General features: G+C 39.3%; 2 protein-coding genes and 2 pseudogenes across 5 annotated transcripts; 1 reads left to right on the top strand and 3 right to left on the bottom strand.

The window, feature by feature from the left end:
- Window positions 1-2342: 2342 nt before the first annotated feature.
- LOC149101390 (ragulator complex protein LAMTOR5 homolog) lies at window positions 2343-6456 on the bottom strand. 2 transcript variants are annotated; one of them, XM_089276350.1, is made up of 4 exons: window positions 6324-6456; window positions 6182-6243; window positions 4163-4280; window positions 2343-2491 (listed from the first exon to the last, which is right to left on the bottom strand). In XM_089276350.1, exons 1-4 carry the CDS (start codon window positions 6356-6358, stop codon window positions 2431-2433), a joined length of 276 nt encoding a protein of 91 aa, XP_089132476.1. In that variant the 5' UTR covers window positions 6359-6456; the 3' UTR covers window positions 2343-2430. The 2 variants fall into 2 exon arrangements, with proteins under 2 accessions (XP_089132476.1, XP_089132477.1); XM_089276351.1 differs by having other exon boundaries at window positions 6381-6455.
- Window positions 6457-7273: 817 nt separating this feature from the next.
- Window positions 7274-23103, top strand: LOC110045510 (uncharacterized). Of its 3 annotated transcripts, none has more exons than XM_089275857.1 (13): window positions 7274-7563; window positions 8616-8702; window positions 9472-9579; window positions 9976-10066; window positions 10454-10515; window positions 11171-11224; window positions 11562-11648; window positions 12210-12260; window positions 12601-12680; window positions 13298-13434; window positions 20590-20969; window positions 21688-21722; window positions 21824-23103. In XM_089275857.1, the coding sequence occupies exons 1-13, from the start codon at window positions 7501-7503 to the stop codon at window positions 21885-21887; spliced, it is 1299 nt and encodes a 432-aa protein (XP_089131983.1). In that variant the 5' UTR covers window positions 7274-7500; the 3' UTR covers window positions 21888-23103. The 3 variants fall into 3 exon arrangements, with proteins under 3 accessions (XP_089131983.1, XP_089131982.1, XP_089131984.1); XM_089275856.1 differs by lacking the exons at window positions 20590-20969; window positions 21688-21722; window positions 21824-23103 and adding exons at window positions 13914-14293; window positions 14554-14588; window positions 14690-15101; XM_089275858.1 differs by lacking the exons at window positions 9472-9579; window positions 20590-20969; window positions 21688-21722; window positions 21824-23103 and adding exons at window positions 13914-14293; window positions 14554-14588; window positions 14690-15101 and having other exon boundaries at window positions 7275-7563.
- LOC149101389 (histamine H2 receptor-like) lies at window positions 14648-17218 on the bottom strand (annotated as a pseudogene).
- On the bottom strand, window positions 23074-25663 carry LOC149101388 (histamine H2 receptor-like; annotated as a pseudogene).
- Between the last annotated feature and the right edge of the window lie 547 nt (window positions 25664-26210).

Genomic DNA, 26210 nt, shown 5'->3' with positions numbered 1-26210 from the left:
AAGTTGAAAAAGTATTTCTCTAGCGTCCCTTCATAATTTCCATTTTTCCGTCAGGATAAAAACTGTCCGACTTCCCTTCGGCATCGTGAAAAATACCAGCACTTTTTCTGGCCCAGGGTTGGTTGATATATTTGAACAGAAAATTCAAGCCTTTTTTCATTTTTTAAAAACTTTTTTTCTATCATTTTGTAGACTCGACGCAATGAGTGAAATCACTTACCTGGAATAACAGCACATATGGCGAGCTGCCCTACTTCATTGAAAATTCTCAACTCTGAAGCCTGGACAGCCTAGAACCCAGGCGCCACCTTCCACACGATTTGATTGATGACGTCAACGAATGGCACCGACAAGCAACCCGTTCCCAGTCCCTGACGTGTGCTTCACGCTCGACCGGAAGGGAACGGCTGGGAAATGGGCTGAAGATTGCATAAAGTTTGACTCCTTGGCTTTTCATACTTTTTCATACTTTTTCATACTTTTTCCAGAGCAAGAATAGCTCAAAAATTGCCCAGTCTTTATAGATTTTGGACTTGTTATGAACCGTGCTGATACATGACAAGAAGCACTTTATGACTAACCCCAAGGGAAACAGTGAGTTTTGTTTTCCTGAGACCATCAATGCTCCCTCAGGCGAAGCCAAGAGGAACACTGAGGGTCGAGGGAAAACAAAAATCACTGTTTCCCTTGGGGCCAGTCAGTAAGTGTTTTGTTATATCTTCCAACTCAAAATGGGAAAAACTGCGAAAAAATGTTTTGCTTGACACCGGCTGAAAACACAAATTTGCCGCAGTTTCAAGGTGCACGACCTGATCACTGCGAAAGTTCAATTTGATGTTTCCCCAGGGAATTCGTGAGTTTTGATCCATGACACGTGACAAGTTCTGCTCCAATTAGAAGTACTTGAGTTGGGAGATATAACAACCTTACATAATGCTGTCAAACGCACTTAGACTGAGAAAATGAGAAAGATTGAGAAAGAAAATATGAAATGGGAAAGGATGGAGGAGAGGCAGCAATTTACAAATCTGCACGTTGCGGAGAAAAGCTTTGAACGCAAAGGAAAGAATTGGCATGGTGAGTAAGAAAAAAAATCCCAATTCTTTACAGCTAGCAGCAGTCTGAAGGTAATGAGTGAAAATTTCTGGAAGGCACCCAGAGGACTGGATGAGCGTTGTGGGAGTATCAAGACCTAAGACCTACGACCCAGGACCCAAGACATCAATACCCAAGACCCAAGACCTAAGACCTTCATGTAGTACTTAAGACCTAAGATCCAAGATCTTAGGTCTTAGGTCTTGTACATGGTGGGCTAAAGTTGCTAAACTATGGTTTGTATAGTTCGGGTTTGGACACTGGCTGGGATGTTGTGGCATTTCATGAACACAGTGGGTCTCTCTACATTTGCACCCGGGGGTATAAATGGGTACGACTCGAAGAAACGTTGGGACGCCGGGGGAGCAAGGGAGAGGAGGAGCTGTGACAGGCTGACATTCTTTCTAACTAGAATACCTAGCAAGACTATCAATCTTTTTTATGACAACTGGCAAAAAGTAATGCACCTTCCTAGCCTTATCTCTTAGCCATATCTCTTTACATGCCTTTCTGCATCTACATGCATGTCAATTACTGGATTTAATGCACACATGAAAATTCAAAAAAGTGTCTCGCACAAAAACCTAACACAGCGTCCCCGGTCAGGGCTCGAACGCAGACCGCTTGATCCAGAGTCAAACAAACTACTGATGAGGGCACCGCACCTCCACAGACCTTGTATCAGAGGACTGCATATTCAAAATGGCTGTCTGCATGAACTAAGAGATGTTTTGTCTCATCTATTCATCCTCTAAATTGATGTGCGCCCCCCCCCCCTCCACCTCCCCACCCCCACACCCCTTTGCTCACTCAAGCAGACACAAAAACAATCTCTCTACAAACTCTGTAATTATTGGGATTTTTCAGGCTGAACCCAAGACTTCAGATTCAAGGGAGCTGAATCAAACATGTGAGGAGACATGCTAGAGGATGGTGCTATCATGAAGGATTAATCTCTGTTCTTCTGGGCCAGGTTGTTCAAAGTTTGATTAAGCTAGCCTAGGATTTGTGAGAATTTTGATTTCAGTTTTCTAACTTTTCGGTGATGTTTTCTGTTTATATTGTTTGTCCTTCAATTTTGAGTTGAAATAATCTCAAACTACTCAAAACATTGGTAGTGAAAAACGTTTCTATACAAGAAAATGACTACTTCGGTTAACTTTTAAACCTGAGTTAGCGTTAACCAGCTTTCGAACAACCCGGCCCTGGTTGACAAATAAACACAGAAAAGAGCCACTTGCACCAAGTCATTCTAAGATACCTATATTTCCTTCAATGATAATAAAATGTCATTTACAAACAATTTTAAGTACAAAAGTTCAATATTTCTTGTGTTTATGATGGGACCTTGTGGATTGCAACAGTTACATTTCCTTCTGATCGGACGAGTAAATTACTGCAAGAAGAAAACAATAAAAAATATCTAAGCAAATAATGTAATTGATCACAGTCCCCTTTCTAATGAACACTTCCCACTGAGAGTTGACTATTAATAAGTGCCCCTATTCCCTTCTTATAAGTGCGCCCATACTGAATGTAACATTCAAGAAATTGACACAGAATAGACTGATTAGGTGAATGATTAAGAGGTCTTCTTATCATCTGAGCATTATATTGAACATTAGTATATACGACACAAGAGAACAGTGCTGTCAGAAGTGCTGATTGGTTAACTCGGAGGTGATTGGCAAAGCACTATGATTCACCCCGAGCAGCCAAAGAGAAACAAAATGGTTTATTGTCCGAAATAAAGTATTTTTTTGATCCACTTGTTATTCAGCGCGTGTGGTATGTACTAAATCAATTACATGTATTCACTTCAGTGTTGGTCAAAGTGGTGGACATTTACCTCCCCTTTGGTGAATAATTGTTAATAAAAACTATCAAAGCCCCTGTTGGTCCCTACTGTAACAGTTCTTGAGTCCAGGTTTTGTTGTTGTTGTTATTTATTACAAAAAAAAAGTATTGTATTTTAATTATTATTACAAACACAAATGAAATACCACTTGAACTTTCATGCAAAAAAATGATACCTTATAACGAGAAAAGATCACAGTTGGTATGGTTACAGGATAAATCATACCTTTAATAGTGGAAGTTAAATGGTTTGGTATTTCATTGTTCTTTACATAATAAATAGAGCATTACATAACCGTTCAGAGATACATGTACAACATTAAATCTGTTCTAGTGTTGAAAATATTTCACTCGTTTGCTGCACTCACTTGTGAAACATTTTCAACACTCAAAGAGAAATTTCTTATCTCCAGGCATCCATGTAATATCCTGTACATGCATATATCCACCCCAGATGTTTATGTTCAAAAAGAAATACACCCTTGCCCCTGATACGTGCCCCCTCTCCAATAGGCATGTGTAATAATTATTTAATGAGCTACCAAAATAAAATTAAGCACCCCGGGTGCTATCCAGTCATTACAGATTTACAGATACAATAACCTTCAGGAACCAAAATGATCTGATAATTTTTCAGATGGCCCTTATCACAAAGGAAGTACTTCAATCTGTCTGATGTTACAACATCATTGGTTTTTTCAGAAGGATTCATCTAGAATTCATCTACTGTAGAGATTTATTTTGAGAGCTCAATTATATTACCAAGAGGGATTAGTCTGGACAAATGTATTGCTTGCTTTAGCCAACTAATAAAAAGTAATAACTCTACCCCCTGAGAGTTGTAACTCTCTGAAAGTGGAAATAGGAAAAGGCTGCTATCATAAGGTTAGCAAAGCCATGCTATTAAACTCAGTAAAGCATACATTGGAGTCCAATGATGCACGCTTATACTGTGAGCAAGGTTAAAGTTGCGACATCATTTTCGCCAATTGACAATGTTATAAAACAACTGATTCATGCTACAAAAACTACGGTTAACTCTCGACTATGCCTCAAATGTCCATGTCCATGTAAGTCAATGATGCACCCCAAAAATTGAATCAATTGTCAAACAAGGATCATTACAGTACTCTTGGTACTTTACAGTATAAGATTAAAACTTGAGTTAGTGCAGACTATACACTTCACATAACACATAACAGTATCTTACCATGCATCTGACTCTAAACAGATGACCGGCTGAGCTTCAGTGCCTGGATAAAGTTTCTTTGCATTTTGCACCAACGAGCAAACACGTCCTGCATACATAGGATTTGCAGTACCTTTAGCTGTTGAGGGAAGAGAAATAATAATTAAAATTAAATCAGAGTTAAAAATTGTGCACTTTTATTACTACTTCAATCAAAACCAAAATAAACTCAAACATGTGACATAGATCAAGGAATGGATGTTTCTGTGTTTTATATAATGCATTAGCCAATTCCAGCAGTGCCTATACCCCCAGGTAATAGCCAGTCATTTGTTCACACCTTAATGCTAGGGGCGGTACACTTGAAATCCCTGAAGCATTTGTAATCCTTTTGGGTTTGGTCTCGCATGTGGTAGAGAAGGCAAGCTTACATGATGTTGTCCCGTTATTAACTCTCAACCTGAGGCATTTGACCAACTTATTTGTTTCCACTCAAGGGAATTTGTCTCCCTGCCACGTGCACCCCAGGGATTTTCTGTAGGGCTGGTCTGAGGGCGATCGATAGGCACTACTAGAATTGAGTAGTGTATTTATAAAATGACAGAAAAAAGTGAGTGCTGTACATGTATCTGGGAAAATGCTCTCAATAAAGTTAGAGTGTCTCTGAAAATACTGTATTTTACCCCTCCCCCAGATCACTTATTCCTTATTCTGCACACATCACAGATCCATTGTCCCCAAGAAAAGATTAAGGCTAATGGTGAGCCAAATTTAGTGGTTGCAAATTTAATATTTAAAAAAAAAAAAAAAAAACTCCCATTTCATTCGCATGGAATAGCTTTTTTTTTTCACAGAAGTTCATTAGTGATGCGTAGATAAGGCAAAGCAAAAGGTTACAAGGTGTTAACAATAAATCTTCCCTTGCATCTCTAAGGTAAAGATTAAAGATGTTCATTAAAACACAAAAGACAGCTTGGTTTTCATCAATTCCTAATCTCTAACATAGTTCAACATCAACCGGAATTCTTAAAATATGGTAAGGGTAACAACCCCTCAAAAGTAACGAGCCCCAAAGGCTACATGCACTAAATGCGAACGCAACGAGAGTCATTACTTTCAGAAGTTTATAGTTGGTAGAAATGATGTCACAATTCCAGAAACTTGAGAATTTTTTGTTCTTGTTTATCTTTATTCATTTGTATGTAATTTTGCTGTAAAAATTGGCTTTTGTTTCTGAGTGTGTTCATGATAAAATTACATGTATGGTGTCAGTTTCATTCACACTTTGGATCATCTGTCTTGAACAGAAAGTTTACTACATTTTCAAAGGGATGCATCGTATAGGAAGGCAATTTGACAAGTTACCATTTTGTCGACAGTGTATTTACCTCTAAAGCCTTTTTAAAAGAAATTGCTATATGTTTTCTTAGTGCGTATTTTAAATTGCTGAGGTTGATCGCAAATAATAAACAGCAGTGATATGTAATGCTGATGGCCTAGTGTGTGGGGTGTTTACTTTAATTTTACCACACTAACTTGCATATGGGGGTGTACATAATACTTGTGGGAATTCTGGAAGTATTGGGGGGCAGGGCAGGAAGATTTGTGTTAAAAAAAATGGAAATTCTGGGAAGGAGAAGGGCTCCTAAGTAAAATCTACTGCGTGGCGGGGTTATGGATATCTTCTGGATTTTACATTGTACACCTCGAACATTCAAACAATTAAACATTTACAGTGTTATGACTTAGAAAATTACGAATGCACCCGTATTATTTGCATTACAGTGCAAATCAAAAATTAACGATAGAGTTTGCCTGCTCTCAGTCAATCACATTGAAGTAATTTTCTCAAATCATGAAATACTTCAAAGTCCTGTGATCAGCGAGTGACTTGTGGCAATTCAACTTACAATCTACAGTAAAGTTTTACACTACTACAAACTGTAGGAAATTAGTAATGACAACACATAATTAAACGCGTTCTTCTGATGTCTGCAAATGCGAGATGTACGTCTATAAACATAAGCTTTATACACTGACCTGACAGAGCTAGACCTTGTTGGTCGCTACATAACACTCCAATAACGCCATGTTCGGACATGCTAGGAGAAAACATTAAAATAAACATTTTTGCAATGATTGCTTGATCTCCTAATCATGAACAGATGTAAAGCGAACTTACATGTCATCTAAATGAGAATCTAAAGATTTTTCCATCTTAAAAATCGAGAATATCTACCAGGTAATCTTTGACGTGATAATTATTATGTTGCAGTGGTGGTTGAAGTAGTGTTACGTGACGGTTCTATGAATTTAGGTACTGACCGCTGACATTTTCCTGGCTCGTCACTCGTGCCAGTATGTATGGCTTATTGACCAAGTGTGAGGTCAAGATGGCTGCATATTGGCCAAGTTCTTTTTTTGCGTGTTTATGGACCGAGACGGAGTCGAGGTCCATAAACACGCAAAAAAAGAACGAGGCCAATATCCAGCCATCTTGACCGAACAAACTTGGTCAATAAAGGATTTATTATATGGCTTTCAGGGAAATTTTTCTTGCGGGACACGGCGGGTAGTCCCGGGCGGGCAAGATAGCTCCATCTTGCCCGCTCGGGTAACCAATCACAGCGCAGGATTTGATTCATCTTGCCCGCTCACGGAGCTAGCCATATAATAATCTCGCGTTCATAGCCCTCGCCCGCCCCCAGTCACCCACGAAAATAACACAGAACAGCACGTTCTTGGATCCCTTTCTGGAGCTTTTGTGGGTTCTGGAGAAATTGAAATTGAGACCAGAACCAACACTGCTTGTGATTCGTCTCCTTGGATTGAAATATTCGGTTTCATGAAATTTTTATTTTAAAGAGAGATTAAAATAAAACAAAGACGGATTTATGTTTAAACAGGACTCGAATCCCCTGTTTGAATATTAGAAATTAAAAATATAAATTTTAGCGACTAGCGCATGTTTTTGTAGACATTTTAGCAAAAATGATACATCATTGTAAAAACTTCTGTTATTTATAAATATTCCTTGCTGGTCGACATTTTCACCGTTCAAATGCAAATTGGGAATTCTATTCATATTAAATGGATTATTCTCCTAGTGGTATCAGCTGCTTTGCACTGAAACTAAACATGAATCACCATTGTTTTTGCATGGGCAAAAGTTGGCTTTAAAATTTCGTTATTGCCTCGCGCTTTCCTCGTAAACACAGTTATGTTGATGTCCCTAGATAACGAACTATTTATGAAACGCAGTTTTACAGACAATTTCCGCTAACGATCTGTCAACGCAAGCAGCCAATTAGCTGTTAAACATTTGTCGAGTAAAGAGACTTGTTTGGCATATCAGCAACATGGAAACTCAAAGAGCTTTTCTTTCGGCCGTGTCGGCTGAAAGACAGAAATCTTGGCACAAGGTATTTCCATCCATTTTTCTATCCCTTAATCAATTTTACCTCTTGATTTTATGCACAATTTTATCGACGTAATTTTCTTTTCGGAAATTAAAATTGGCAAAATAGATGTCGCTATTGGTTACGCTGAATAAGACAGTTAGCCTTTCTGTCGCTTCATGATTAAAGATGTTTCATACAAAACCGAAATACAACAAACTTTTCTGGCATGAAAAACCCGTATCTTAGCTAGTTTTTTTTTCTATATTGTGATTGGAAATGCGTGAAAAACCATGCAAAGCACGGTAAAAAGTTTAGAATGTAAAATATCGAAATTATGATATGGACGGAATAGGAAAACTCTTGATAAATATTATTTTTCGTTTTGTGAAAATAAGAAGAATTCGAGCAAAAAATGCACGTATGAAAAGCTTTTTATAACATGGCGATCTCCTTAGGTTTGATAACTTTTCTTTCTTCTTAAAACCCTGCTTGAAAATTGACTGAAAATGCATTGCCATAGAAACTCATTAGTTCAGTACCTGCAATAACGCAAGCATATACCCTCAGGTTGTTTTCAATTCACACCGGCGTTTTACGTCTGCGTTCGATCGTAAGCAAGGATATAAAATAACCACAAAACCTAAAGAATAATATATATAGTGGTCAAGATATAAATGACATAAGAAGGCGTCAGGAAATGTTTTCATGGTAATTTTCTACCGAAGAATTATGATAATATTTCTAGCTTCAACGTAAGGAAATATGTCACAATTAAAACTGTTCTCCGTTGGTTTTTAGTTTTGTGTGATTGGTGTTATACATCAATACATGATGTTATTGCTTCGTGGCATCGCTTAATTAAATTTGGCTGCATGCTACTTGACTCAGTTGAAGAGAATCTGAATATTGTTTTCTGTTTTCATTTTTTCGTGTGTCAAGGCACCTCGACTTCATCTTAGTTTCAGTCCACATGTAAACAAAGAAACAAGAATTAAGCCAATATTTTAACAGCTGGTTCTCAACGCTAACTAATTATATAGTACTTGATGACATTCTCCTTGAATTGTCCCCAGGCGGAGGCCAATTATGAAGAGGTGCTGCGTCAGATCTACAAAACAAAATGGAGGAAGCACTTCAACAAAGAGAAACTGCGGCTGCTGGTCTGTTACACGAGATTTCTTTTATTAAATGATACCGTGAAACATTCAATTATAATTACTTGTTCGTATATTCGTAAGTCTGTGGCTAGGTTGCCCTTAGTTACTAAGACAGACAGAGCTAGGGAGAATAGAATGATACTGAACTTTGATTCCCAGTGTCCTATGATAGTTCTTTGAAGGCTATTCAGTTTCGTAATAAGTGGCATGAGGTATAGTTATCAAGTTTTTTTGAACTTGTAGCTCGTAACAGCACCCATTTTAGGCGTATTCTTATTCAGCCACCTCAAGTTAAACTAAAGATCTCGATCTGTAGATTTTCCGAGACAGCCTTCAGCCAATCAGGCATTTTTCTTAAAAAAGCCTTTATACGAGTTGTCTATTAATAGATTCGAAGAAGGCACTCAGGTACGGGAAAATTTTTCTCTAATATTATCCTCTCTTCTGTCTCTTGCTAACATAAGGTCAAGCAAGTGGAATAGCAACCAGTTGCTTCGGAAAATAATTTCGCCCGCCTTAAACTCAGGCTTACTATGTTTTATGTTGCTTTGTTTGTTTCTTTGACTCCATCTCAATTGAATTGTGTTTTGAGTTTAAAAAAACACCCCATTCTATATCAACAGTATATCTCGCCCTTCGTCTCTTTCGTGTCTCTTTAATGTCAGAACGCTCCATAAACGGTCCATAAACACGCAAAAAAAGAACTTGGCCAATATCCAGCAATCTTGACCTTACACTTGGTCAATAACCCATACTTCACATTAATTCACAGTTGTTCGAATGCCACTTTCATTGCGCAGTCGCACTACAAAACCTTCAAAACTACCAGAACGCACTGCGGCACTTCCGGCGAGCCACGGAGGTAGTCAGCTGGAGAAAGGTCTGTAAAATACGTCTGTCCGACTCTAAACCTGCGTAACAGGCGTTCAATTCCAAAACCACGCGAAGGGAACGAAACTGCGAGCGAGTTGGAAAAAATAGGGAGTGGGGGGAGGAGGTGGGGTAAAATAATATCCCCACCCCCTACTTCTCCTCCTCCTTTTTTGTTCACCCCCTCCCCACTTCTCCCCATTTTTTGCTCACCCCTGGCGCGCCCGTTCGCTCGCTAGCTTGCTCGATCTCTCCCCCTGAAAAATGGAAAGGAAACGTCTGCTGCACAGGCTAGTATACGACTTGATCATTCATGACCAAGTATCTATAAATTGTCGTACTACATACATTTGACGCGTGTGCTTACTTACAATAATCGGGATGAATGGATTCTCTTGCCTTTTAGGATGAGTGCCAGGCAGGTTGCATCACTGGAAGGGTTCTACACCTGCACGTGCCTACCCTGGCAAGGATAGCTTGTTGTCACATTCACATAGGTTTGAAAATCATTCACTGTCGATCTTGTTCAGTTCTTCTCCAAATTAGTTTTGATTGTAGGAAGCGCGCTTTTGTTCATCAACTGTTTCTATGATCGATCTTTGCCATTCATTTAAATATAATAACCGAGAACTTTAAGTTTTCTTATAGCAATTACCAATTATGACTTCCTTTTCCAATGCTATTGTTTGTTACTGGGATGAATGTATTGATTTTATCCAAGAGTCATTTTCTCTTGTTTTAATTATCGACAACAGGAATCACTTTTCTTGGTGAGCAATTCGCTCCCAGTTTAAGCACCACTGAAAACTTGTTCTCGACGTTAATATGTCGACTAAGCATTACTGGGTCATATATCTCTTATTTTCCTTTTCCTTTTTTATCAGGAGAGCTTAACGAGGCTCTAAACAATATTGACAAAGCTATCTTACTTGACTTCAGAAATCCGGTAAGTTTCCTTACTCTCCCTTCCCTCTAGTGGGAGACCTAGGGGGATTCCCTTGATGAAAAGGCCGGAGAGATGCTCATCGGATAATTTGAATTAAACCCCTGAGGGAGACCAATCTGGGCCTGGTTCGAGCTCTATTTGACCCACTTAAAACGGAATAGACTTGATTACCAGTCGCTGTTTAGGAATTGAAGAAAGGAGCGCGCTAGTAGACCGGACTTGAAAGACTGGTGGAAATCGAGCCTAGAAACGGACATAAGAGCGTTTTTAGTTGTTGTTTCTTCGAGTATACCCTAAAAGATACCTTGACAGCTAAAAACAGTGTCGTTTCGTCGTGGACGCCCTAAGTGAGACCAGAATCCCTGATTTATACCCCTAAGCGAGACTACGAGCATCATGTGGAAATGTCCCCGGGAGTACACGTACCTCACAATATCACTTTTTTCTAAGTCGCACTTTTTTCTTTGTACACTCTCTTCGTAATTTGTCTCCCTCCTCGCCAGTCAAACCCTTGATGTTGTTTAAAAAATAAAACATGATCTATAATTCCAATAGCATGCGCTTATTGTGCTATTTCTAAGATGAAAAAGCGGGGTTTTCGAACCTTTTCTAGCACTGATATCTCAGTAATATAATTTTAACTGCTTTTTCGCAGGATTTATTCTGCGTCAGATCATTGGTTAGTTTCCTTCTAAAACAGCAAGAAAAGGTAATGGAAGTAAATAACAACAAGCGATATTGTAGTAACCTCTTCACTACTGCGTTAGAAGCGGGGACAGTTCTACAATTTACTTAATCGTAATATCCCAGTCGGCTTTGAGTTGCTAATCAAACTTGTTCGTAAAGAAGATTAGGTTTCAAACCCTCCACATAGTCGTAAAAATACCAGTTACCAGGGTGTTATTTGTCTTGTTTGTTTCTTTAAGAAAAGGAGCCATGAAAACTAATTTATGAAGCTATGTAGCCCCTACGTACCCCTCCACCCCTAGTCCATTTGCTAAAAATAACCTTTTCTAACAAGTACTTGATGTCATTTTGTATTGCAGGCTCTATCGGATGCTAGTTTTGCCATCCAGTTGAGTCCCACTCAAGTCTGTGGTTGGCTTCTCAGAGGACTCTTCAAGAAAATCAAGGTTAAAAACAATGTTCATGTTTTACAGGGAAATCGTTTTGTATGACCTCGGGTTCTTTCTTACATCAACAGACCTGTCAAGGGATGTGATGTAAACTTCCAATATCCTGGCCGGGAATCGAAAAAAAAAAAAGAAAAAAAAAGAAAAAAAAAAAAAAAACAGACAGAAATCGGCGTCTAATGTTTAAATATAATATGGAAAATTTGTTTGATTAAAAAAGTACGCCATACGCTCGGCATTTTGATGTGCTCCAACCAAATTGAAGTTTTGTAGCTTTTCAGATACGCTTGACATGTATGCATATGAAGGGTCAATTTATCTAAAACTACAGAAATCAAAATTGCTATTTAATCAATTTTCGAAGCGTTTTGCCAGATGGCGCTGGATAACTTTATTTAGATTTGAGTTAGAAATCTGCGTCAGCGGTGTAGCAATTTAACAGTTCAGAATAGCTATTTGATACATCAGTATAGACTCTTTGCATAAAATGACGTTAAGTTTAGGTGACGGTTAAGTATGTCATTGCGTATGTTACAAGAATAGTCCGTTTTCTCTCAACAGAGGGAAGAAACTCATCTGAAATTCTCCAGGCAAGAACGGGATCTTGAAAAGGTTAGCAACGAAAAATATTTCAGTAATAGACAGTAAGGGAGAATGATCCTCAAAGAAGCAATATAGTTTTCTATTCTCAGCAAATCAAATGATTCTAATGTTGTAAAGTAAAACGTTCGACACATCATTTTCGGGAATCGCACTTAAGAGATGAAAGTCAATATACCAGTTGTTAGGAAATATCGAATTAACTGCTTTTTCCACTTGAGGTGTTTTTGATAAAACAGTGAAGTTACATAGTACGCACATGACCTTTATAGTGCACGCCTGTTTGGCCGTATTTCACATTTGAATGTGTATGTTTAAGTGGGTTTTTTACATCAATTGTTTTGATTGAAAGGCATGTGAGGTCAATCCAGATGCAGTGATGTTCATAAACATCAAGGATCTGAGGACTCACTTTCAGACACTGTTTGATCGGTAAGTTTGATCTGACATTAGATCAGCTGAAACATCATAATCAGTCAATCTTCAATCAGTCATTCAGTAAGTCACTCAGTGTGATCAACTGTTGTCCGACAGTCAGTCAGACAGATAGACACTCTGTCAGTCAGTCAAACAAGCTCTATAGCAAGTAGGTCAGCATTCAGTCAATCAATCAAGTAAGTCTTCAATAAGCCAGCAAGCCAGTCAGTCCGTCATGCACTTGGCAAGACGATTCGTCAGTTAGACAGTCCGTATCAAACAATGAGCCGGTCTGCCTTTCAGTCAAATATTCAGACAGAGAGGCAGCATGACAATCAGTCAGTCAGTCAGTCAGTCACACAGTCAGTCAGTCAGACAGTCAAACAATCAGTCAGTCAGACAATCTGTCTTTCAGTCAGTCAGTAACGCAGTCGCCAGGCAGTCAATCCGTCATTCAGTCAGTCATTCAGTGATGCATTCAGTAAGTCGGTCAAGTCAGTCGGACAATTGATCAATTCACTAAAAATTTCACGCACAAAAAGTGATCAAGAATAGCTAGGTGTATTTGCGGGTAGGTCTAGGGTCAAAATAAACCGACTCTTTCTCATCTACTGAAGCATTTCTTCTTTAAGATTTCTTCCTTCAATTCGTGTGTCTCACTCGCTATCTGTCAGTGACGTTATCGACGTGGAGATTACTACAAAACCCAGGTCAGCCAAGGGAAAACTTGAATCGAAACAAACGCTTTCCACTCGCGTAATGCACACAGGTACTATTTAAGGTTTTATCAGTCATTTTGAACACTTAAGTGCTGCTTCTAGCATAGCATAGAAGCAAATGGTTGTCATAGAATATTTGGGCGGAACTTTTTCACCTTATAAAAGTGCCAGGTTCTAAGTCTAGGAGACTAATCAGTGCTTGAGATCCCAGTGTCTTACAGAAGTTAACTCATAGCAAGTATCCACATAAAACGCTACAAATGTTCCATTTTTGGCATCTGATCATCAATTAAGATGGTCCGAATGGTCATGGGTACACTATATCCTGAAAATATCAGCTTTCAGTTGAGTTTCAGTCCACGTACGATCTGTGAGCTATTAGCCGGTAAATTTAAGAGGTTTTAGATCTAGGCCATCAGTTTAAAACGCCTCCATTTCCCAGCTGACATTTCAAATTTTGACTAGTTCCAAGCAATCCTTAAACACTATTAACCCTTATACTAGACCTTTTTTTTTTTTTTTTTTCCAGCCAATCCACCTCCAACAGGCTTCATTTTCCAGACAGTGGCTCCTCCTTCTTCGCCAATATTAATGTGCGGAGTAGCGAAACCACAACGACGCATTCGAACATGTCCTCCTCAACTCGGGAAACACTCTGAAGCAAACCTTGAACGCTTTCATACCGAGCCAAGTATATCACATCACAAATATTCTCTGCACATGAGCAGTGGACATCCACAAGCACCAACTTTACATGCGACTTCCTGGGCTAGCACGTCCAAATCACGTGCTCCGCGTGTGACTCTTAGAGATGTGGTAAATTCAAAGAGTGCTTGCGTATGCAGCAACAGAAGGTTCATTGGAATTCGAGATCTCCGAAAGGAAGACGAGGAACTGGAACCTAACGAGGTGGGTATGCAGAACGGCGGCTTAATTATTGACATGTATAGTACACAAGGCGTCCTCTCTGATACACTACACAACAAGTATTGATATCTGAAATAGCCTTTGCGTGGCTATATTATGAGAAACAAACGCTCTCTTCATTGAGGCCTCGTGGAATTAACCACCATCTCTAAAAGAGTCTTCTAGCTATTAGCTTTTAAACGAGATTTGCTACTTAACTAAAATTTCATTCACATTTAATTTGTCGAGTTAATCTGTTTCAGGATCTTCCATATTTAGGCGAAAGAATGTACTCGAGGTGAGAATTTATATTTTCTTGATGAATACTAAACTAATTTATAAAATCACGTTTTAAAATCATTACCTGACGATAACTTTATTCTTTGCTTCCATGTTCAGAAAATGGTTGCAGGATAGAATTCCAACAAAAATCCCGGACTTTGCAGGCTGCCGAAAACTGTGACTTAAATTAGCGAGAAGGGATTTCGTCAAATTCCGCCGATTATCAAGCCCATTGAAGAAAGGCGCCATCTGAAGGCGACTAAGCCCACGTGGTTTTCCTGGCGATGACGTAACACAAAGGCCTTGTGCCCAGGGTCTCTTCTTTCCGCCACCGAGAGGCACTGGGACAGATATTTGCTCTTGGGGCGAACGAGGATGCTTCTCCAAAGGCTGATAGAACCCTCGTCTTTAAAGGACCAAACGGGGTTTATTTTTTACGTGTTAAATCCGCATACGATCAATTACAGATTATGGAATTTTAAATATTGTTAACCTCGATAAGCGTTGTAAAACTTTTAGTTTACTGTTCTATCCGTTTTACTGTAGTTTATAATATCGAACTTTTGTGATCGTTTTGTTTTATGTAGTTGTGCACGACCCCTCTTCAAACTGGAGGAATTTAAAAACGCCGACTTTGCGTTTTAGTGTGGAAAACAAAGGTTTTCGAAAACGATCACATCACGACAATCATGGGATTTTCCTGCCCAAAATGACCAATGATTATTGCTTTTTCAAATTTCTCAAGCGTAGTGTGCACAGAAAACATTTGACGCGTTTCCAGGTCGATAGAGTGAAACCTCTTTTTTCAAATTTCTCCGGCGCAGTGAGGATGGGGCCTCAGGTTCAAAGCTATCGTAATTAATTCAAGTGACATATTCCGCGCTTTGTGACGCTAGGATGAGTTGGCTTGTGTTCTGATTGGATCTCTCGCTTTTTTGTTGTCCTGGCATTCGATAAGTCAGGGCTATCTTTGATGGACTTAACGTTGACAACACTAGTAATTTATACAACAGTGATTAACTCGATTATTTGATCGTCTTCTTTCTTATCCATCGAAAATCTTGTTCGAGTTGAGTAGACACTAAGCCTATTTGGTGTTTTGGTGTGTTGAACTAGAAGTCTACAGCAACCAATCTTCCATCTGCGAAATAACAACAACACCCCCCCCCCCCCCCCTTAAAATAACTCTTGAAGTAGGTGTTAAGTAGCGGATTAAAAAGGCTCCTGGAAAACTTGACAAACAACGACATCTCACGCAGCCATGACAGAAAAACAAAAAGGTGTGGTTTGACTCGGTTTCAATTGCGAGCAGGAAATACGGTATTCACCCCGCGATGAAAACACCAAACATGGCCACGTAAATCAATTGCGCGTTTTTCTTTTCTGTTTTCTGCTTGGCTGTCCATAAGTGGAAGGTCTGTCGCTTGATGGCGAGAACCTGTTGCCTAGCAACAACCAGAATGTGAATATGGGCGTATATCATGAATATCAGAGGAAGCAACACGGCTATCGTCAAACAGAAAATATCGTAGATTAAATCCTCGTTCGGTAGCGACGGGACTTGCTTCCATTCGGGGGCATACCAGGAAAGCTGTGTCAGCGAGACGAACAGGGAGATAAACCACGTATACACTAGCGAAGTCAAAATACGAGGTTTTGTCACAATTCTAGGGTACACCATTGGGTAAACAATCATGATATACCGCTCGATGGTGATAACCAGGAGGTGTATAATCGTTGATATTGCTAAAAACCTCTGACACAAGTCCATAGCCAAACACAGTTCTGGAATAACACAAACTGTACAAGCGATTGTCAGTGGTAAGGCCATCACGCCTGCCATGAGATCGCTGGCGGCAAGACTACATAAACAGAAGTTTGTTCGTGTCCGTAGAGAAACTCTTCGAAAAATCAGCCAAATAACAGTAAAGTTATTCGCCAAAATGATAAAATGACAAAACCACAAGACTTGCGCAGATTATAATTGCAGACGGAGGAAGCGAATCGCCTGCGGTTGAATTTGATATGTTCTTCATTTCGGCCATAATAACATCTAACTCCCAAAAGCATTGCAGCTTCAAGCCTTCATCCAACTTGTTTGTGCGTTTTTTTTTTTTTAATAATTTCGAAGTGCCACATCGAAGATGATCCCCCGTCTTGCAAAATCCTTCCTGAATAGTCAAAACAGCAATAAATGTCCAGGTTGCAAAAACAAATATGAGTGGCGGAAGTGAAATTAAAGTGTCAGTTGTTCTGGGTCCTCACCTTGGACACAGACGCTAGTCACTTATTTTCCTAGTATTACGCAATACATTGACCAAGTAAAAACTTTCTAGTTTCCTATATCGTAACCTCACACTTCACTTTATACAGTTTATAACATGTCCGGCTGCGTAATACACACAGAAAAGTAGGCGAGATACATCTGAGTAATGCAAGTGAATAGCCTTTTAACCATCTGATTTGTTGTATCTATAGCACTGATGAACAGAGTGAAATATCGGGATGCAGTTTACATCAGATAGTATGAACTACAGCTACAGTGCTACAGCTGACAGGAAACTGCTGGAGTGTTCTAGAAAGACTATTTTACAGTTCTGCTCTGCTTCGGCTTAATTATTTTTCACGAATTTAATTACTGTGGAGCAGTGGAAGTCTGCCATCTTTGTCTGTTAGAAATAGTTCATAACATTACAGCTGTGGTATAGGGTTACTTGTGTATAAAACCAACCAGGATGCTTACGTCGGCAATTTCAAAGAGAACCCCTGCTTGAAAGATATCACTGAATCTTATGCATGGGTGTGGCCTTAGAGGCTTTAGAGGTACTGGAAAGGTTTAACTGCGAACGGACAAGAATTAGCAGAGAGAAACAGTGCCAAATTGTAGCTCTCTGCGTAATGTCCACTTAGAACATGAACATGCTGAAAAGTGCTGCAGTTAACTACAGCTGATAGACAAAACTGACAAATATTGACCCCAAAGGTACTGAAGCTCTCCGATTCCAACTGTTATTGATATAGATAAAGTCAGATTACATAACAAAGAAGTCTCAACAGATATTACATAACTTGGAAATGTCAAATGCACACGCACGTGAATCGTGTAATAGCTAACTATATTTTTAATCGAATTAAATTCTCCAGACTGTCGTTTCTGTCGACACGATGTTCAAAAATTACTGCATGAGAGCACGCTCCTTTAACCATGCCTGATAGAAGCCCCTTGGGCAGTTCTTAGATCTTCTTAGTGCTCGCTTAGTTAGTTCGACCCAGCCCTATCTTTTCTAAGCCAAGCAGCCATAAAAGTCATAAACAACAACAACAACAACAACAACAACAAATTGACGATACATAGTCAATAGTCTTTTAGCCCACTAATCTGTCGTCTTGACAAGCTATACCCAGAAACTGAATAGAACTTGAAACGAACTCTACAAGGTTGGGGTAGTCTGTTAAAAGTCAGGAACTGCGCCAGGATTGATCTTGATGGAAGAAAAACGTCTGTGGTGTGGCCCTAAATAAATCCCTAAATCAGAATCTGCGAATGTATCAAAGATTTTTGGTACGTTGCTGCGCTTTTTCTCGTAAGAGTTGGTTGCGTCAAACACCTTAAAAGGAATCACAATTAACTACACATATAAACACCATTAGACTCTAAAAAAAAGTTTAATCCCATAGAAGGACAAATATTTATACCTGCTGCTGCTGTTATTCGATAATGGATGACATAACATAACCTTGACATTATTCTCTACACGTGAATTTTATTTCAACTCATTGATAACCAGGGCGGATCCAGACCTTGAGCTAAGGGGGTAATTTCTTCTTGTTGTTTTTACCCCAAATGAAGGGGGGGGGGGGAGGGGGGGAGGGCCTACCGGGCCTCCCTCCCCTAGATCCGCCACTGATAACATAAATCGAAACATATTCTCTTGGATTAATGCATGGAGGCTACAGTTAGTATACTTAAACAAATATAATAGTTATAAATAAAACCTTTCAAATATCAAGTATAATAACATAAAAACAGTTGCTTTCAGACATGAAAGTAAACGACATTCAAGAAACAAGTATCATAAAATAGGCACGAACAACGTGTGAGTCTTTCCCGGGGGGAGGGGGGTACTCCCTTGTTTGGGCTCTATAGGTATGTGTGGTCCCAAAGGGTATGGTTTTTCAGCAGTTTTGGTCATAAATAGGGTATCGATTTTGGCCATTTTGTCTTAAATAGGGCATGGTTTTAGCACTTTAGTCTTGAATTGGGTCTGTTTCTTAGAAAAAGCCCTTCATAACTTATGTTTAGGGCAACTGTGGCAGCCGCAACGGTCATAAATAGGGTTAGCAAAAATCGTAGATTTTGCTCATGAATAGGGTAAGGGTGTTGGGAAGTGGGCCGCACACCCTCACCCAACATTTCAGGGAGTACCCCTCACAGGGAGTCTTTAGAAGTATTTTGAAGTAGAGAAGGGTGCTACAGCTAACAGGAAACTGCTGGAGTGTTTTAGAAAGACTATTGTACGGTTCTGCTCTGCTTCGGCTTAGTTATTTTTCACGAATTTAATTAGTGTGGAGCAGTGGAAGTCTGCCATCTTTATCTGTTAGAAATAGTTCATAACATTACTGCTGTGAACAAATTTACGTTACGATGAGTACTCAGAAATGAATGAATATGGGCGATCTATAATTAGTTTCAGATTTATTTATCTCGGACAAAGCTAACTGTGGAAAATAATGTAGCGGCCGCCTTTCTATGCAGAACGGGGCGCGAGAAACATTGGTACGATCCACACGTCTAACAGTTCTACTCCGGTTTATTTTCCACGGTGCTGGGACGAATTATTACAGCTTGAACAGGTTAAAGTTCAAAGTAAGGCATGAGAGGATTTCCTTACCACAATGTCCGGATAAGATTGTCAAAGACTGTAATGGAACGTACTCGGGAATGGCTTCGGGTGAAGCTTGAGTAAACAGGTAACAAAGCTACAAATACACACTGAAAATACACGGACGTTGCGAAAACGTTCTCCTAGCACGAGGAGCCCCTTTTTTAAGTCCCGTATTAGAACTAGGGGATGACGGGATGCGTAACGCAACACCGAACGACTGAGAAGGCGTTACAAATAACTTAACATAAAATAGACTAAATAACATTATTTAATCTCAAAATATACCTGCATATTTCAGATACTGTCAATCAGTATGTCAGTCCGTTTGTCCGTCATTTAGTCAGTCATTCAGTCATGCAGTCAGTCAGTCAGTCAGTCAGTCAGTCAGTCAAGTCAGTAGGGCAATCGATCAAGTAGTAGCTAAGTGTATTTGCGGGTAATTCTAGGGTCAAAACAAACCGACTTTTTGTCATCTACTGAAGGATTTCTTCTTTAAGATTTCTTCCTTCAATTCGTGTGTCTCACTCGCTATCTGTCCGTGACGTTATCGACGTGGAGATTACTACAAAACCGAGGTCAGCCAAGGGAAGACTTGAATCGAAACAAACGCTTTCCACTCGCGTAATGCATACAGGTACTACCTAACGTTTTATCAGTCATTTTGAACACTTTCAAAATGCTGCTTCTAACTTAGTATCCGTTTTATAATGTTAGCAGAAGCAAATGGTTGTCATAGAATATTTGGGCGGAACTTTTCACCTTACAGAAGTGCCAGGTTCTACGTCTAGGAGGCTAATCAGTGTCTCACAGCAGTTAACCCAAAGCTAGTATCTACATAAAACGCTACAAATGTTCAATTTTCTGGCATCTGATTACTAATTAAGGAGCTGGTCCGAATGGCCATGGGTATACTATATTCTGAGAATATCAGCTTTCAGTTAAGTTTCAGTCCACGTACAATCTCTGAGCTATTAGTAAATTTAAGAGGTTTTAGACCCATTAAAAACGCCTTTATTTCTCAGCTGACATTTCAAATTTTGACTAGTTCTAAGCAATCCTTAAACCCTATTAGCCCTTAGACTAGGCTTTTTTCCCCTTTTTTTGTTTTTTGTTTTTTTGTTTTTGTTTCAGGCAATCCACCTCCAACAGGCGTCATTTTCCAGACAGTGGCCCCTCCTTCTTCGCCAACATTTATGTGCGGAATAACGAAACCACAACGACGCGTTCGAACATGCCCTCCTCCACTAGTGAAACGCTCTGAAGCAAACCTTGAACGCTTTCATACCGAGCCAAGTATATCACATCACAAATATTCTCTGCACATGAGCAGTGGACATCCACAAGCACCAACTTTACATGCGACTTCCTGGGCTAGCACGTGTAAATCACGTGCTCCGCGAGTGACTCTCAGAGATGTGGTAAATTCAAAGAATGCTTGCGTATGCACCAACAGAAGGTTCATTGGAATTCGAGATCTCCGAAAGGAAGACGAGGAACTGGAGCCTAACGAGGTGGGTATGCAGAACGGTGGCTTAAGGTCATTCCGCTGAAATAAAACCTGCACTGAGATTTTTGTGAAACTTTGCCTATCGATTGTTTATATCATAGGAACTTAAATTTTGAAATAAAAATGAGGGGTTTCCATGTTCGTTTAGGAGCAAAAACACCTTGTTCATACCCATATAAATCCTTATAATAGCACCATGATTGTAGTTACGATTGCTTGCTAAATTCACGTTTCCGACGATTGCTTTTTGTTCGACACTGAGAATTGGTCCATATTTATTTTACACAGAGAAATTTATTGCTCAATTCAAAGCAACAGAAAAAAAATTATAGGTCACCATACTCGTTTGCGAGAAAATGACGATTTACCTCTATGGCGAGGTCCAGCTGTAAAGAAAAAGCCGCCATTTTTTAATGCGCGCGCGCTAATCACGCGTGAAATTATGCGCAGTAGGGATGCGCAATACAATACTGGGAAATGACCTGAATTATTGTCATGTATAGTACACTAGGTGTCCTTTGTGATACACTACACAACAAGTATTAATATCTGAAATACCCTTTGCGTGGCTATATGACGAGAAACAAACGCTTTCTTCATTGAGACTTCGGGGAATTAACTACCATCTCTAAAAGAGTCTTCTAGCTATTAGCTTTTAAACGAGATTTGCTACTTAACTAAAATTTCAGTCACATTTAATTTGTCGAATTAATCTGTTTCAGGATCTTGCATATTTAGGCGAAAGAATGTACTCGAGGTGAGAATTTATATTTTCTTGATGAATACTAAACTAATTTATAAAATCACGCTTTAAAATCATTACCTGACGATAAGTTTATTCTTTACTTCCATGTTCAGAAAATGGTTGCAGGATAGAATTCCAACAAAAATCCCGGACTTTGCAGGCTGCCGAAAACTGTGACTTAAATTAGCGAGAAGGGATTTCGTCAAATTCCGCCGATTATCAAGCCCATTGAAGAAAGGCGCCATCTGAAGGCGACTAAGCCCACGTGGTTTCCCTGGTGATGACGTAACACAAAGGCCTTGTGCCCAGGGTCTCTCCTCTTTCCGCCACCGAGAGGTAGTGGGAGAGATATTTGCTCTTGGGGGCGAACGAGGATGCTTCTCCAAAGGCTGATAGAACCCTCATCTCTAAAGGGCTAAAAGGACTTTAATTTTAACGTGTTAAATCTGCATACCACCAATTGCAGATTAAAGAATATTAAATATTGTTAACCTCGACAAGCGTTGTAAAACTTTCAGTTTAATGTACTATCCGTTTTATTGTAGTTTATAATATTGAACTTTTGCGATCGTTTTGTTTTATTTAGTTGGTGCACAACCCCGCAAGCTGAAAGCGTTGATATCTAGTCGTGTTTAAGTAAAGGTTATATGTATGTGTGACGCTCGCTTGCGGCTCGATCAGGTTAAGGGACACTCTAAACGAGGTTGGCTGCCATCTTCATCAGAGGTAGTATGAAGATCGATGTGCAAACTACGCTTGCATGAAAAAACAGAATGCTTGGAATTGTTTGTTTTAGGTTTGCTATATCATATACACGTACCCTGTTCAAATGGTTTCATACAGTGAGAATCAGTGATAGAACTTAAACTAAGTTTAGTGCATGCGCCTTAGAGTTCTAGCCCCAGACTCTACGGATGCGAGTGAACGTCTCTGTAAGATGTCTGAATCGCTAGCCAAAAGTGTAAAAATTCCGAACGAAATATGTTAATGATCGCGTTCAAGTGCAGTGGTATAGAAAGCTTATATATGTTAGTTTTATAAACTGAAGGTAAGAAAAATAGCGATTCAAATGAAATGCACGAAAGAGAAAATGTTCGAAAATTAGCGTATTTTGACTGACCCCGGACTACGTGACATGTCACGAAAATCTGTAGAGGCAGATGTTACAAGCATAAGTTTAATATGAAAAACTTCTAAGGGTCCAACAAGTATTGGCAAGACTAATAAGTAGGTGTGACGGCACAACAGTTGGGTTTGTTTAATCTTTTAGCACAGCTATTTTACAATTTACAATTAAAACAAAGTTACGGTAGCGATGCTATTTTGTGGTAAAAAAACAAAACAAAAACAAAAACAAAAACAATGAAAATAAATGGCTTTACTGTATGTGTCATTCCTATATTTTTCCATTGACTATACCATTTTCCAAATGTAAATATCCTTACTTTTTCAACCATCAGGCTCCGTCCACACTACGCCGGAGAAATTTAATTACTTATACGGTTAGGCCTACCGTTCACACTGATCCGTCAAGAAAGCACAAATTTTAGAAAACGCTCTTCAAAGTGCAGGAATTTAAAAACGCCGACTTTGCGTTTTAGTGTGGAAAACAAAGCTTTTCGAAAACGATCACATCACGACAATCATGGGATTTTCCTGCCCAAAATGACCAATGATTATTGCGTTTTCAAATTTCTTAAGCGTAGTGTGGACAGAAAACATTTGACGCGTTTCCAGGTCGATAGAGTGAAACCTCTTTTTTCAAATTTCTCCGGCGCAGTGTGGACGGGGCCTCAGGTTCAAAGCTATCGTAATTAATTCAAGTGACATATTCCGCGCTTTGTGACGCTAGGGTGAGTTGGCTTGTGTTCTGATTGGATCTCTCGCTTTTTTGTTGTCCTGGCATTCGATAAGTCAGGGCTATCTTTGATAGACTTAACGTTGACAACACTCGTAATTTATACAACAGTGATTAACTCGATTATTTGATCGTCTTCTTTCTTATCCATCGAAAATCTTGTTCGAGTTGAGTAGACACTAAGCCTATTTGGTGTTTTGGTGTGTTGAACTAGAAGTCTACAGCAACCAATCTTCCATCTGCGAAATAACAACAACACCTCCCCCTTAAAATCACTCTTGAAGTAGGTGTTAAGTAGCGGATTAAAAAGGCCTGTGGAAAACTTAAAAAACAATGACATCTCACGCAGCCATGATGGAAAAACAAAAAGGTGTAGTTTGACTCGGTTTCAAAAAAAACTTTTGCTTCTACATCAACTTCATTATGAAATTCCCTACCTCCTAACATAAGATCCTGTGATAGCATTAATGTTTTTAAAGAGAAATGCTTCAAGCTGATAAAGAAGGGGTATGCAAATATTGAACATTTCACAATTTCTTAGTGTCCTCTTACTCTTTGTATCGCATGCACCAACAAGATTTTAGTCCATTTTATTGATGTCAGTAATTCTACCAATTTTATACCTATTATTATTCATACTTAGATATTTTTAAAATCATTGTGATTTATATTTTAATTGTTTAAGGGAGGGACACGAGTTTATCAGTCCATGACTGTAAAGTGTTTTTACTTACTTACTTACTTACTTAGGGCATTCACCCCGCAATGAAAACACCAAGCATGGCCACGTAAATCAATTGCGCGTTTTTCTTTTCTGTTTTCTGATTGGCTGTCCATACGTGGAAGGTCTGTCGCTTGATGGCGAGAACCTGTTGCCTAGCAACAACCAGAATGTGAATATGGGCGTATATCATGAATATCAGAGGAAGCAACACGGTTATCGTCACACAGAAAATATCGTAGATTAAATCCTCGTTCGGTAGCGACGGGACTTGCTTCCATTCGGGGGCATACCAGGAAAGCTGTATCAGCGAGACGAACAGGGAGATAAACCACGTATACACTAGCGCAGTCAAAATACGAGGTTTTGTCACAATTCTAGGGTACACCATTGGGTAAACAATCATGATATACCGCTTGATGGTGATAACCAGGAGGTGTATAATCGTTGATATTGCTAAAAACCTCTGACACAAGTCCATAGCCAAACACAGTTCTGGAATAACACAAACTCTACAAGCGATTGTCAGTGCTAAGGCCATCAGGCCTGCCATGAGATCGCTGGCGGCAAGACTACATAAACTGAAGTTTGTTCGTGTCCGTAGAGAAACTCTTCGAAAAATCAGCCAAATAACAGTAAAGTTATTCGCCAAAATGATAAAATGACAAAACTACAAGACTGGCGCAGATTATAATTGCAGACGGAGGAAGCGAATCGCCTGCGGTTGAATTTGATATGTTCTTCATTTCGGCCATTATAACATCTAACTACCAAAAGCATTGCAGCTTCAAGCCTTCATCCAACTTGTTTGTGCGTTTTTTCTTTTAATAATATCGAAGTGCCACATCGAAGATGATCTCCCGTCTTGCAAAATCCTTCCTGAATGGTTAAAACAGCAATAAATGTCCAGGTGCGATTCTGCAAAAACAAATATGAGTGGCGGAAGTGAAATTAAAGTGTCAGTTGTTCTGGGTCCTCACCTTGGACACTGACGCTAGTCACCTATTTTCCTAGTATTACGCAATACATCGACCAAGTAAAAACTTTCTAGTTTCCTATATCATAACCTCACACTTCACTTTATACAGTTTATAACATGTCCGGCTGCGTAAAACACACAGAAAAGTAGGCGAGATACATCTGAGTAATGCAAGTGAATAGCCATTCAACCATCTGATTTGTTGTATCTATAGCACTGATGAACAGAGTGAAATATCGGAATGCAGTTTACGTCAGATAATATGAACCACAGCTACAGTGCTACAGCTGACAGGAAACTGCTGGAGTGTTCTAGAGAGACTATTTTACAGTTCTGCTCTGCTTCGGCTTAGTTATTTCTCACGAATTTAATTAGTGTGGAGCGGTGGAAGTGTGCCATCTTTGTCTGTTAGAAATAGTTCATAACATTACAGCTGTGGTATAGGGTTACTTGTATATAAAACCAACCAGGATGCTTACATCGGGAATTTCAAAGAGAGTCCCTGCTTGAAAGATATCACTGAATCTTATGCATGGATGTGGCCTTAGAGGCTTTAGAGGTACTGAAAAGGTTTAACTGCGAACGGACAAGAATTAGCAGAGAGAAACAGTGCCAAATTGTAGCTCTCTGCATAATGTCCACTTAGAACATGAACATGCTGAGAAAAGTGCTGCAATTAACTACAGCTGATAGACAAAACTGACAAATATTAACCCCAAAGGTACTGAAGCTCTCCGATTCCAACTGTTATTGATATAGATAAAGTCAGATTACATAACAAAGAAGTCTCAACAGATATTACATAACGTGGAAATGTCAAATGCACACGCACGTGAATCGTGTAATAGCTAACTGTATTTTTAATCGAATTAAATTCTCCAGACTGTCGTTTCTGTCGACACGATGTTATAAAATTAGTGCATGTTAGCACGCTCCTTTAAC

Source organism: Orbicella faveolata, unplaced genomic scaffold (genome assembly GCF_042242905.1).
Source record: "Orbicella faveolata isolate gen_17 unplaced genomic scaffold, um_ofav_v1 contig_4, whole genome shotgun sequence".
Taxonomy (NCBI): Eukaryota; Metazoa; Cnidaria; class Anthozoa; order Scleractinia; family Merulinidae; genus Orbicella; species Orbicella faveolata.
This window is presented reverse-complemented; position numbering and strand designations above follow the sequence as displayed.

Excerpts from the sequence above, each read along its gene's own strand:
- LOC110045510 (XM_089275857.1), top strand. The coding sequence starts at position 7,501 with ATGGAAACTCAAAGAGCTTTTCTTTCGGCCGTGTCGGCTGAAAGACAG. Across the intron at positions 11,649-12,209 it reads GACTCTTCAAGAAAATCAAG|AGGGAAGAAACTCATCTGAA; the intron begins GTTAAAAACAAT and ends TTCTCTCAACAG. Across the intron at positions 21,723-21,823 it reads GGCGAAAGAATGTACTCGAG|AAAATGGTTGCAGGATAGAA; the intron begins GTGAGAATTTAT and ends TTCCATGTTCAG.
- LOC149101390 (XM_089276350.1), bottom strand. The coding sequence starts at position 6,358 with ATGGAAAAATCTTTAGATTCTCATTTAGATGACAT. Across the intron at positions 6,244-6,323 it reads GATTCTCATTTAGATGACAT|CATGTCCGAACATGGCGTTA; the intron begins GTAAGTTCGCTT and ends GTTTTCTCCTAG. Across the intron at positions 4,281-6,181 it reads ACAAGGTCTAGCTCTGTCAG|CTAAAGGTACTGCAAATCCT; the intron begins GTCAGTGTATAA and ends TTCCCTCAACAG.